We start from the raw sequence: 13,439 nt of genomic DNA, 5'->3' as shown, positions 1-13,439 counted from the left end.
ATATAGCCATTAGGGGGGCACCAAATGATCAGGACAATAATTAGACCCTAATAAATGTTTTCATATTTTATGTCGGCCATATACTGGAAGAGACACAAACATGTACAAAATTAACCATTGTTAAAATTATTAATGAAAAAAAATATTATTATTTTGACTTGGGTGTAAGCGTGTGCCCCCCACTAGGGGTGTGAACGTTTACAAAAATGTCTAACCGTGTACACGACGGAATTTTTTTCGTGTACACGGTTAACCGTGACGTCATTGTCTTCGCGCGCGCGCCGTCCTGTAGGCGCGCGCGCGCACACACACACACACACACACACGCGTTCGTTCGCCTGTAAACACACAGTTGAGATGAACTACGCTCGTTTACACACCTCTTATAATAGGTCCATGGCACAAACCAAACACAAACACACACACACACACACGTTCGCCTGACATGTGCGTCGTCATTATCGCGCTTCATTCATTTCCTGATTAATATAGCCTATCGCTTTCTACATGTCCACGTTCATGCAGGTTGAACAGGTGTTATAAAGTTCGGGCTACTTACGAGCTTAGTTCACGTCAACCGAGTAACTTTAATCTTTAGGTTATCTTTCATCACTCTTCCGTGGCTGTGAGTCGAGCACCGGCACGGCGACTCCCCGTGTGTGTGTGTGTGTGTGTGCCGATACACACACTCACACACTTGCCGAGAGACAGACCGATTCGGCAGACCGATTCGGCAGACCGATTCGGCAGACTAGCTTTTATCATCCCCAATTAGTTTAGGCCTACTAGTGATGTAAAATCAATAAATGTGTGTCTCCAGAACATATTTAAAAACTTTGAAAAAAAGAAAATTTGAAATTTGAAAAAAAAAATTAAACGGTTTTCGTTTATTGATTTTTCCTTAACGGTTATGATTTACTAAACGGCACACCCCTACCCCCCACCCCCATCATGGACCAGTCCACAATGACACGCCGGCAGCGGCGCCAAATTTATGTAAACAAAAGCCGCGATTCAAATTGTTCCTTCAGTCGGAAGTTTTTTTTGCCAGCAAGAAATGGAGGAATAAGTTATAAAAGGTAAGGCTTATCGACCATTATTTCTATCTGCTAATGTGTAGCTGTGGTGATTTTATAAGTGATGTGACGCCACAAAGGTGTGGAGAGGTGCAAAGAGAGAGACACTAGGCTCATTAGAGCCCAGTTGCGGCTCGAGAGTAGCCGAGTGCAGACGGGGGAGTGAGCAAAAAGCCTGACTGTAACCCGACAGCTCCGAGTTGGCTCGACTTTCATGTGCCGTCGGGAGTATCGTCTTTATTGCGGATGCAGTTCGTTTTCTAGTTTTATTTTGAAGGCCTACTAGAAACATATTCGTAGAAGAGCTACACATACTACAACTGATTAGAAGCAGAATATGAAACCAATAGGAGTAAACACTTCAAAAGCGAGGGACATTTTCTAAACAAGAAACGAGATATATCCCCATTCCCCACACATCTTTATCTTTCTTGTTATTTTACGAGATAAGTCTACTTCTAAGTGATAAAACAATACTTTTCGATCCAAATAAAGGAGGTTTAGTATTTTTCCCTTTGCATAACAAATATGATAGGCCTCAAGAAAGTTAAAGTAGGTTAAATTTCCAAACAGAGTAATTTCAGTAATAAGAATGTAACGTTGATGAAGTGTATGTAGGCCTAATAAAAGATCCCTTTTTTTAGAGATGAACATGATGAACTTTATTATGCTGATGTCTAACATTTAACATAGCCTACAATTCCCAGAGACCATTTAGATCAATGTCAATTAGGCTATGATTTAATCTTAATGGTATAAAGATATCACTTCACTACAAAGTAATGTGACTCTAGGTTGTCTTCACTTTTAAATAAATCTATACAGGAGAGTTAAACCTGAATGCTAAGTATTGTTTTTGTATGCCATAAGGTCATTTATTATGGAAATATTTATATTCATCATCATGACATGTTGCATGGTGATGGGTGTTGCATTCTGATTTGAGCATCAGTGCAAGGCTAGTATGAGACTCCTGTCAGTGTCAAAATGTTTGGTTGGATCTAAAATGTTTCTGTAGTAGTCTATGTGTGGTGAGTCTGTACTTGTCTTTAGCTACACGTTCTTGTAAATCTGTGGCCTTAATGCCATAGTACATTTTTAATTGTTGCGTAAAGTTGAAGGACAGGGGCATTTCATGTGAAGTCACCCTGGGGCACCCTAAGGGGTTAATCCGGGCCTGCAAAGGGTTGTGGGAACTACAAAGTGAGTTCATAAACACAACAGAAGTGGTTTGGTGTTGATAGGATGAATTTCCAGTGAGTTATTAAGAATAGAAAAAAAAGACGTTTTGCGACGGTCCCTAAGCAGTCCGCTGCCGGTGTGTCAGGGCAACTGGTGATCAGGGTAGCTGGTGGCATTTGCAGATGTTTCGTAGGCGTGTCTATTTAGGACCCCTTGTCTAAAAACCCGGAAATAAACCTATTCAAAACATCGTCTCTTTCTGGTCTCTCTTTGCATTCATTTATCGGTTTATTTTAAAACATGATGCTATAAACCGTTTGCAGGATCATTACCTTTGGTCCCAAAGTACATAAACAATTTGTTGTCTTCTGCGCGGGGGGAAAGAAAACTAATTTGTGGCGGAGTCGAACCAGCGATCTCATCTACTCATTCATAATAACCTACACAGGCCGAATTCTACACGGTGCGCCACTAAGTCGGACGAAGTTGCACGGTGCTAGTATTGCCATATTTACATAGGCAAATAATGAAGTATAAAAGTACAATTGTCAAATATGAGCAAATTGCAGAATAGTGTAGTACAAATAAACGGTCCAAAATGTAGGCTACAAGGTGTTTCTTTGACTAATCCTTGTCTGTTTGCATCTGTATATTTCTCCCATCTTTGCAGACATTATCTCAACATTAGGCCTAGTTATTTTCTTTTTCGATAACATTCACTTGTACACCTCAAATTCTTAGCACTATTCTGGAGTTTATTAGGCCTACAGAATAATTCTTTATGTTGTTAGTTGTATGATTTATGATACATTTATTCTGGAAATAGGCTACATGTAGCCTAGAAAATGCATGTATAAAGGCCTATAGCAAAGTTGAATATCCATTCAAACATTTCTGTAAAAATTGTAATACATAAAATCTATTTTTTTAATCTAAGTAATCAACTGGCAACGTTTTATGATGATCTATTATTTACCCTTTACAAGCTCTGTAGAGACGAGCATCACAAAAGAAAAGACAACAACAATGATCATTAAAACGAGATTTTATTGAACACAAGCAGTGCAGAAATAGTGTCAGTAAAAGAACAGTAGGACTACACTAGGGTTGCTGAAATTTCCCGAAATGGCCCCTTTTCAAATCCCGGGATTTCAGAGCTCCTCACGGGATTTCCCGGGATTTCCCGTTGAAACCATTATTGCCCTTTAATACTACTTTAATGGGACTAAATCAATGCCAATAGATAAATAAATGCAGCAGGACAAGGCTATATTACATCACGTTTTATTTCTACTTAAATAACATGAAGAAAAGCCATTCAAATTAGGCAAAATATTTTCCAGAAGTTAAATAGGCCTATTGAAAACGGTGTTTTTATGAAGAAAATACGAAAAATGTTTCACAGAGGTTCAATATCAAAACATGGCCAAAAAACGGTGTTTGGCGAACAAATGTATTTCAAACAATCTATTTTTATTTCTATGAACGAAATCAGTTTAAATTGAATATTTTCCAAAGGATAGGCAAATAACAAAATGCACTAGGCTACCGATTGCTCTTAACGTGTGAAATAAGACATGACAGAACTAACAGCCTATTCAAACTGACACGCTAAGCAAGATTACTTTCCAGCTTTCCTTTCTTTTACTTTCATGAAGTGTGACTTCAAGAAACACTGCTCAGCCTGTTTCTGAGCTTTGTCACGAACTGACCACACCGAGAACGCTCTTTCTTCCACGGACGTCGGCTGTATGGTGGAAAGTGCAGAGTAGAGCTGCTGCAGGTGTTTGGGTCGCTCATTGGTTGCCTCGAAGAGCGCAAACTCTTTTGAAATTATTTTGTGGAGGTCATTCCCATACCTCTGGTCTGGCTCGGGACATTGCATGCAGTCATTAGCCTCGTTCGACTTGGAGCCGTCTTGCTCAGACCTGCGCAACTATGAAGCCCGTCTTGCTGAGCGCACAACAAAAATGCTGTGCGCTCAGCAAGCCGAGCGTCATAATTGCGCAGGTCTGAGCAAGACGGCGACATCTCTAACGAGGCTAATGACTGCCTGCTGCAGATGTGCAGTAAGGCTCTGGGTCATTGTCTGCTCGCTTGGCTCTGGCTGATACGCATATTCTTGGGTATCATCAGACTCTTCCTCGGACACAGCACTTTCAGTAGCCTATTGTAGAGGCGCTGGTATTTCGTATGCCTGCCTGTCTAAAAAATACATTTCACACAAAATATTGTGTAGCCTTTGTTTTATTCATTTTAGCTTATTAAAAAAAATATCCCCCCTCAAAAAAAACGAAAAAAAAAAAAAACGGGAGGACGGGTCCCGCGGCCAATTTCCGGTACTCCCGGACTGACTCATTTCACGGGAATCCCGAAATCCCGGGACCCGTCCAGCAACCCTAGACTACACCCAGTGTGGTAGAACTTCCACAGACTGCACGCAGAAACGCAAGCACTCTAGATCCACTCCACAGTGTTCAGCAAAACGTCTGAATTAAACTCAAATATTAGACTTGTGTCTTATGCTTTCACCTCTCTCTGCACCTCCACCTGGCTCACCTACAGTATCTCCTGCACATCATTTCCTACTAGCACCACTGTTTACGCTCTCCTGTTCACTCACACTAAAATCTACATTGGTTCTAAGCAATGACTGTGGTTCCGAGTAGTGAATAACACATTGTAGTGATGATAGAAAAACGTCTGAAATACGATGGTATTTCCAAGTGTAATCACAAATTAAACTGGTTCTATCACACTTAGCCACAGCTAACACAGCCAACTTCACGCTTAACCCATTGATGACGGCTGCTGCGCGATGCCACATTGGCTCTCCTGCCTGATGCTGCGTCGCGCAGCATTATTACTTTATCTAATTTTCATGGCATTCGCAGCATAGAATGCACTGTCATTGGTTCAAATACACAGGAGGTGGGTTTTGTTGATTTTTTTAAGACCACGTGACCACCCAAAAGTTGTGTGGTTTGCCGAAAATCATGTCAATAAAAAAATAAATAAAAATAAAACAAAATAATGAAAAATATGCGCCAGCTATGTCGGCGACAGAACAGTTAGTGGCGTTTGATGCGCAGAATCAAGGTCTACTATAGGCTACTGACGAAAATCACACAACACATTGCATCTATTTATTAACAATATTTAATATTTTTCTAATTCATCTAATTTTGACGATTTTTAGAAATATGTGTTGGTTTGTAAGCGCTAAGGGAGCATGTTTAAATAAAACCTGTGAACCTTAACTTTTAAATGTATTTTATTTCATGTTTCTATGTGCTACACAGGCTTAGATATTAAGGTTTTGGTAGACTTTACAATTCATACTATTTTTTCAGAAAACCCTCAGGCATTAAGGACATGCATCCTAGATTGCCATAGTCATCAATGGGTTAACTTGTGACACAAATAGCTTACCCCAAACTGTAGGCTATATTTCACTAAAAAGCTGAATGGAAGAATAATCCCAGACCCTTCTCAAGTGTATCCGAATATAGCGATATATGTCCAACTTTTTAAAACTGACGAGAACATCTTGTATTCAACCACACACAGCCTATCAACTTATTTACGTTTGCGTTATTTTCACAAGGCATCGACACAGTCACCTACACGCTCCTAGCTGTCACCAGATAACCCAACAAATAAACCAGGAATATTTCGTCTATGTTGCATTCATTTGTCGGTTTATTTTTAAAACATCATGATAAGCTTATTTCAGTCACATAACCAAAGTAGACAACATGAACAATAGGACGAAATTATAATTACAAGAAAAGTATCCCGTGCGTGCCGATGTGCTGTCACAAATTAATCTGATCGCCACGACTTGCCCCAAAGCCAACAACTGACTCCAAACTTCGTGCTGTTACGCACATGTGTGACAGAAATCTTACCTCACACTGTTCCACTAACAAGCTGTAGGCTATAGAAGTCTAAATATTAAGTAGATCGGATATGTAGGCCTAAATATGTCACGTTTGTGGGCATCGAGTCTACTGTCACCAGTTGCCCTGATCTGGATCATTACATTTGCCACAAACCAAAAAAGAAAAATAATTAGTACATCAGTCAGAGGCGAACCAGCAACCTCGTATCCATCTCAATTACTCTGTGTCAGAATCTTATCAGTACGCCACCAATTTGGTGAACAACGTCTGTGCTAGTTTGTTATTATCTCCATAAAAAAAATAAAAAAATAAAAAAAACTTATGTAAAAAGAGCGAATTGCAGTTATATGTCCACTAACTATGTCTAACTACGTAGGCTACAATAGCAACATGCTGCTGTTTTCCTTACATTGACAATAGTGTAATGTGATATCACATCCATATTAGGCTCCGAGTATTGAAAAACACATTAGTGATGATATGAAAACAGTATGAAACACGGTAGTAGAGTTCATTCACAAGTTAAACTGATATCCCAGTAAACCCCAGCTAACACACACCTCCACGCTTCAATGGTTACACACAAATAGCTTACCACAAACAACATTTCACTAAAAGCGTGACAAATAATCACCAATCCTTCTGAAGTAGCCTATGCCTAGGCCTAAATCTGAATAATAGCGTTAAATGTAGGCTACAATAAAACTGACAAGGCATCGACAGTCAGCTAGCTAGCCTACTTGCTCCATATCCTCCCAAGCCTGTCACCACCAGGTCACCACCAGATAATCCAACACATGAACCAGGAGTAGGTCTCTATGTCGCATTCATTTGTTGGTTTATTTTAAAACATCATGATAAAAACTGTTTTCAGTCACATAGCCTACCCAAAGTATGCCATACGCACAGTAGGATGTATTCAGTAGCCTACGAAAGAAAAAAGAAAAGTCTACCACGCAACGCGTTAGTTTTCTGAATTTACTGTCCTCCGATTTTCAAACTGAGAGTCATACAATCTGGACGGGTTCCGAGTAATGTATAGTGATGAGTTGGAAACATAGGTGATGCATATTAAATACGATCGGTGGTATTTGTTGATGTGCTATCACGAACTAATCTGGTCGTCAGTCGTTGCCACCACAGCCAACAGCTGGTTCGAAGCTTCGTGCTGGTTACGCACACTGTGACACAAATCTTACCTCAAATTGTATATTCCACTCAAAGGCTATGGAAGTGTAAACCGATATTGAGTAGATTGGATTCTTACGGCCAACATCAACATATTAAACATTTGACGTTTACGGGGTTTTGATCAGGCATCTACGTAGCTACCGCCACCAGCTACCCTGATCACCAGTTGCCCTGACACACCGTATGGCACTAGAAAGTATATTCGGCGCAGTTTCTTTGATCTTTCGCGAGACTCGCTGATTTTGGTGAGTTGATCAAGCCTGTGAAATGTCAGTCTTAGTCTTCTGTACATAATAATACCATTCTGGAGGAAATTGGTGCGGTTTTCGTGAAGCTATTACAGTTACAACCCCGGAAAATAGACGAATGTCGAATATAAAACCAATTTCACCGCGCCCATTACTTTTTTAATTAACGTTTATTGTCTTTAGTTGGGAGGGCGCAGCAGTAGCCTACATTCTGTGTCTTTGTAGCAGCAAGTCGAAAGCACCGATAGTGTGGAGCGGACAGGTTTAGAGGTGATGCCTTGAAGCAACGTTAACGTTACAAGCTACCAGCTAGCACGCTGGCACGCTCTTATAAAATAGCAGTAAGCATCGTCTTATCAAACTAAATTTACTGTATGACACACACTGACCGGACGTTTACTCAAAAGCGTTGGTTGTACTCACTCTCAGCAGCATTTTTGAAGTCTTTTTAGGTTTAACTGCCCTTCTGTGTGACCCCCGTCTGCTTTGAGATTATTGACGATATTACAACATCAGTTTGGTTTGTAGGTGCATACCGCCACCTACCGTATCGGAGGAATAGGATCTTCTTCTCTAGAATTGTATCTTGGCAGTTGCAACTTAAAGATGCATTGCCGCCATCTACTGATATGGAGTGTGGAATAAATAAAAACCTCCTTAAAAATATATATAAAAAAATCATTTAATAATTTAAAAATAATTAATAACCTATATTTTTTCAAACAAATGAGTTACCCTAAGAAAATTAAATAAAATTTACTGAAACTTATTGGAATTATTTTGTAAAATGTCTATTAAAGCCACTATGAGTAACATTTAAATATCTTTAAAACAGTGTAATTTTTCCTCTGATAATCATAAATTACCTTTAACAGCAAACCAGTCCATCAATGCAAAGAAAGAAGTTTTGATATAGTTTTTATTACTGTATTTGGTCTGGTCGCACACCCAGTCCGATTTTCGGCTTGCGCATGCAGGCTCTATGGTCACATATTCGTATTGGTCGCAGATTTCAGTGTAGCGCAGCAACGCGATTTGAGAAGCCTATCCCTCCAGGTGAGAGGAGCGGGAGCCTTGTTTGAGACAGTTATTTGTCGTCATAATGACTGATAACGGGGCTGAACCATCAAAGAAAAAAAGATAATTCAATGAAGAAAAGCTAAAAGGGAGAGTGATAGATAGGAGGGAGGAGGTTGTTGCCAAGCAACGTGTACACAATTTCACGGGAGCGAAGTCCTGCAGACTTACTCCTAAATTAATGAGCGGTACTAAAACAAAGTTTACTTTGCTTCATAATCATCAGATGACCATTATTCATCTGAAATAGTCATTATTTACAACAACATAAACACGTTACCTCATCGTGATCCATACTGGCGTTTCTCGTTCTTTCGCTTTCTGTGAGGACATGGAATCTTTCAGCTCTGGGAGAGTGGTGCAGGGCTATTCAATAGGCGGGCCGGGTCCGGCCCGCGAAGGAATATTTACTGGCCCCCGCCTTGACTACCGACCGACCCCCCCCCCCCCCCCCAAAAAAAATGCTTTTGCATGGTCATAGCTGCGCGAAAGGCCGCGATCTGCAGTAAATAAATGTGCACATGTGTCTCCAAGCGTTTCTCTATCAGCTGCTCTGTGTATGCAGCTTTGCGTGCGCGATTTTACCGCAGTGTAAGTGTATGGTCCATTATTTGTATTTAGTGTGTCTGCATAATATTGCACCAGTAGAACTTTGCTTTGTACTGTCTGCATGTTTGCACAAAAGTTGTACCTTCACATAGCAAACAAAATTGCACAACTGTAAAGTCAGTGTCTGTAGTTTTTTTGTATTCAAATAAGCAGTTGTTGTATTTCTGTACTGTATATTGGCATCTTTGAGCAAAATACAGCCTCCCATGACCCTGGACAGTGACCCCTTGACAAACACATTTTTGGGGGGAAACACTACATTTATTTCTATGTCTTTTGATAAGCTGTTGCACTCTTAGTAAACCTAGGCCTACCTGTATTTTGATAAGCTGTTGCACTTAGAGTACATTTATTTCTATGTATTTTGATAAGCGTTCAAGGTTTGAAGAGTTAACCTATTGTTTTTTCCTGAACTGATAAGATTGTTAAACACTTAAACAAAGACTTCCGGGTTACAGAGCATGGGGTAGGCACGATCGCTCTATAGCTCCCACAAAATATTTCAGACCTAACTGATTAAACCCTATTCTCGTCGATTTTTTTTTGTGCTTGTGTTGCCGGTAACACTGATACTGTTTTGGAGAAATGCCTAGAAGCAAGAAAAACGCAAAAAGTTATTCGGCAGAGTCAGATATGTCCTCGGACAGCGTGGTTAGCATGGACGTTGGTGCTAGCTCAATGGCTTCTATTCCGGATCTGCTAGAACAGCATAGAGCAGCGATAGCCGCCGAGTTTAAATCATCTTTCGCCAGCATGGACGCTAAGCTGGACAGCATCCAGGCCGTGGTCTCAAGCCAGGGGAAACGTATAACCGATCTCGAGGAGAATGCAGAAACTGTTTGCGGACGCCTGGAGCAACTTGAGGCTACGTGCTCCTCACTGCAGGAAGATAACAAGCTGTTGAAAGCTAAACTATCGGATTTGGAAGGGAGGAGCAGGAGACAGAACGTTCGTATCGTGGGCTTACCAGAGTCACTTGAGGGTGCGCGCCCCGCCGCCTTTTTCTCCGAGCTCCTCGTCGAGGTGTTTGGTGATCAAGTTCTCCCTTCTCCCCCGGAGCTGGACAGAGCTCACCGCACTCTGGCACCCAAACCGGGCCCGCATGAGAGGCCGCGAACCGTTGTTATCCGCTTTCACCGATACCAGACTAAAGACCTGATCATGAAAGAGGCACGTAAACAGGGCGAGCTGGAGTACCACGGCCACAAGCTCCGGTTCTACGAGGACTACAGCGCGGAGGTCGTGAAGCAGCGGGCTGAATACAAGCGGGTCATGGCTGTGCTTTATCAGCGCGGTCTTCGTCCCTCTCTCCTCTTCCCGGCGAGGCTTCGCATTACACTCCAGAGCGGCGAGAGAAAGTGGCTGCGGTCTGTCTCTGAAGCATCAAACTACATACAGTATCTACACTGGGTGTGAGTCCGTAGTAAATACGATTGCCTGCTGTGAGTATACAATGTGGACAAATGCTCTTTTCATATCCCCAGCCAAACTCTCAGACTGATGGTACTATTTTATTTTATTTTTTAAATGAGTAAATTAGCTGGGTGAACGTGACATTTTTGTTGCTTGTCATTTTGACGTATTGTCTAGCTCACTCGCTTTTTTTTATTTGTATCTCTATTTTAAAACGGCTAGATAAGTGTCTGTTCTTTAATTTTTTTTTTTTTTTTTTTTTTTATTGCCATTTGGACAGATTGTCTAACTCACACCTTGTTCTTTTTTTTATTTCGAATTGTTGGTTGAGCACGGTATGTTTGTTTAATGTGTTGTCATTTTGACAGTTTGCTGGATTGTTCATAGTGTTACTAGCTGTTATGGGGTGAATTGTACAAGACTTATGTGGGAAGCTAGCACAGGCTAGAAAGTTAAGGCTTGGAATGTTTGTTGTGAGACTAGTAAGGGTCTTTCGGGGTTTGCTGTTTAGAGCAATATATGGGGTGGGTTCTGGGTGGGATGGGGTGCTGTCAACTGGGGGTTTAGCTGATGGGTTATCACCTGCTGTGTTTTCAGTTATCTGTGTTTTCCTTTTTTTTGTGTGTGTTTTTTTACAGCATACAAAAATAAGTGTACAAAACAGAAACAAACTGAAATAGCTGATCAGATTCTGAACATAGACAGACAATATGCTAATTCACCTTCATCGGAACTTTACAAAGAACGTTTAAAACTTCAGACAGAATTCAACCTTCTTTCCTCTCGTCAGGTTGCTGACCAGTTGCTTAGGAGCAGAAGTACTTTTTACGAGCATGGTGACAAGATTGGCAAACTCCTGGCCAATCAACTGCGCGGATTTAGAGCGAAGCAACTCATCCCTGGAATACGGACAGACAGTGGGTGTACAACATCAGATCAGAAATTGATAAACGAAACGTTCAAAACATTCTATTCAAATTTGTATAGTTCTGATTGTACAGTAGACGCAGCGGTGATGGAAACCTTTTTCAGTAACCTAAACATGCCTTCCCTTTCTCAAGACCTGAGACATAGCGTTGAGGCACCTATTACTCAGAGGGAAATTATTGCAGCAATAACATCTATGCAATCAGGCAAATCTCCTGGTCCAGACGGACTTCCATCTGACTTTTTTAAGAAATTTTCAGCCGAATTATCGCCTTTTTTATGTTCAGTATTCTCAGACTCATTTGACTCAGGTAAACTCCCGCCTTCGTTCTACCAGGCCTGTATTTCCCTGTTGTTAAAAAAGGATAAAGATCCTCTAGATTGTGCATCATACCGACCAATTTCACTATTAAATACGGATGTGAAGATACTTGCTAAAATTCTCGCCCACATATTGGAGGATGTTCTCCCCTCTATCATATCCCCCGACCAAACTGGGTTTATAAAGGGACGCCAATCATTTTATAATATTCGCCGGCTAATGAACATTTTATATTCCCCCAGAAATATTGAATCAGAATGCCTCGCTTCTATGGATGCTGAAAAAGCATTTGATAGAGTAGAATGGAATTATTTGTTTTTCACCCTTGAGAAATTCGGTTTGGGTCCTATTTTCACTTCTTGGGTTAAATTATTATATGCATGCCCTTCTGCCTCAGTATTAACAAACAGCCGTTACTCAAGTAGTTTTGATCTGCACCGTGGGACCCGGCAGGGTTGTCCTTTGAGCCCGCTCCTTTTTGCTATTGCAATCGAACCACTTGCGATTGCCATCAGAGGTAACACACAGATTCAGGGAATATGGAGAGGAGGAATTGAACATAAGGTATCATTATACGCCGATGACTTACTTTTGTTTGTCGCCAAGCCAGCCACCTCTTTACCGGAAGCACTTTCTGTGTTGGAGGTCTTTAGTCAGTTTTCTGGCTATAAACTTAACTTGAGCAAGAGCGAACTCTTTCCGATTAATAAAGAAGCTCTTAAACTTGATTATACAGCTCTCCCACTCAAAGTGGTGACAGACCATCTGAGTTACCTTGGGGTATGTTTTACCAGAAATTTTAAAAACCTATTTAAATCGAACTTCCTCAAATTATTGGATCAGGCGAAGCAAATATTATCGAAGTGGTCTCCTCTGGCTTTCTCTCTCATAGGTAGAATAAATTCAATCAAAATGACATTACTCCAAAAGTTCCTAAATCTATTCCAATGTCTCCCCATCTTTCTCCCCAAATCCTTTTTTCAGGCCCTTGACTCTTTAATGATAAATTATATTTGGAATGGTAAACACCCTCGGTTAAGGAAAGCATTTCTTCAAAGACCAAAACAAACAGGCGGAATGGCCCTCCCTAATTTCCAATACTATTACTGGGCTGCTAATATCCGTTCTTTAGTGTATTGGGTGCATTTTCACCTTGACGACTCAGCCCCAGTATGGGTAACAATGGAGTCCAGCGCTGTTAGCCCATTGTCTCTATCTGCCCTCTTAAGCGCCGCACTTGTCCTCCGTCAGACCCGGCGCTCTTTCACTTTCAGGTAGGCTGATGTCTGCCTTTATTTTTGCAGCTGAGCACACACTGCTGTTGTTATTGTGTTTGGTATGTTGCTGAATTGCTGTTAATGCGTGTGTATTTGCTATAGGGGTGCGTCTTCAAGCACATGTTTTAATGCTATTTGTGACATGACTGCCGCTGGTTACACAGTGAACCTACATCTGTATTTTTTGGCACAGCTGGACCATGTTGTTGTTG

At 41.0% G+C, this 13,439-nt stretch overlaps 1 protein-coding gene across 1 annotated transcript in view; it reads right to left on the bottom strand.

Moving 5' to 3' along the window:
• Nucleotides 1-8,145, bottom strand: part of clpp (caseinolytic mitochondrial matrix peptidase proteolytic subunit) — a 36,936-nt gene extending 28,791 nt beyond the window's left edge. Inside the window, exon 1 of the mRNA XM_080044277.1 lies at nucleotides 8,026-8,145. Coding sequence (XP_079900403.1) covers nucleotides 8,026-8,037 — 12 coding nt within the window. The 5' untranslated portion in view covers nucleotides 8,038-8,145. The remainder of the gene's footprint in view (nucleotides 1-8,025) is intronic.
• Nucleotides 8,146-13,439: the final 5,294 nt, after the last annotated feature.

The sequence above is a fragment of the Ammodytes marinus genome (genome assembly GCF_949987685.1).
Source record: "Ammodytes marinus genome assembly, chromosome: 16".
Lineage (NCBI taxonomy): Eukaryota > Metazoa > Chordata > Actinopteri > Uranoscopiformes > Ammodytidae > Ammodytes > Ammodytes marinus.
Note: the sequence above shows the minus strand (reverse complement) of the source record. Positions and strands in the feature narration are given on the sequence as shown.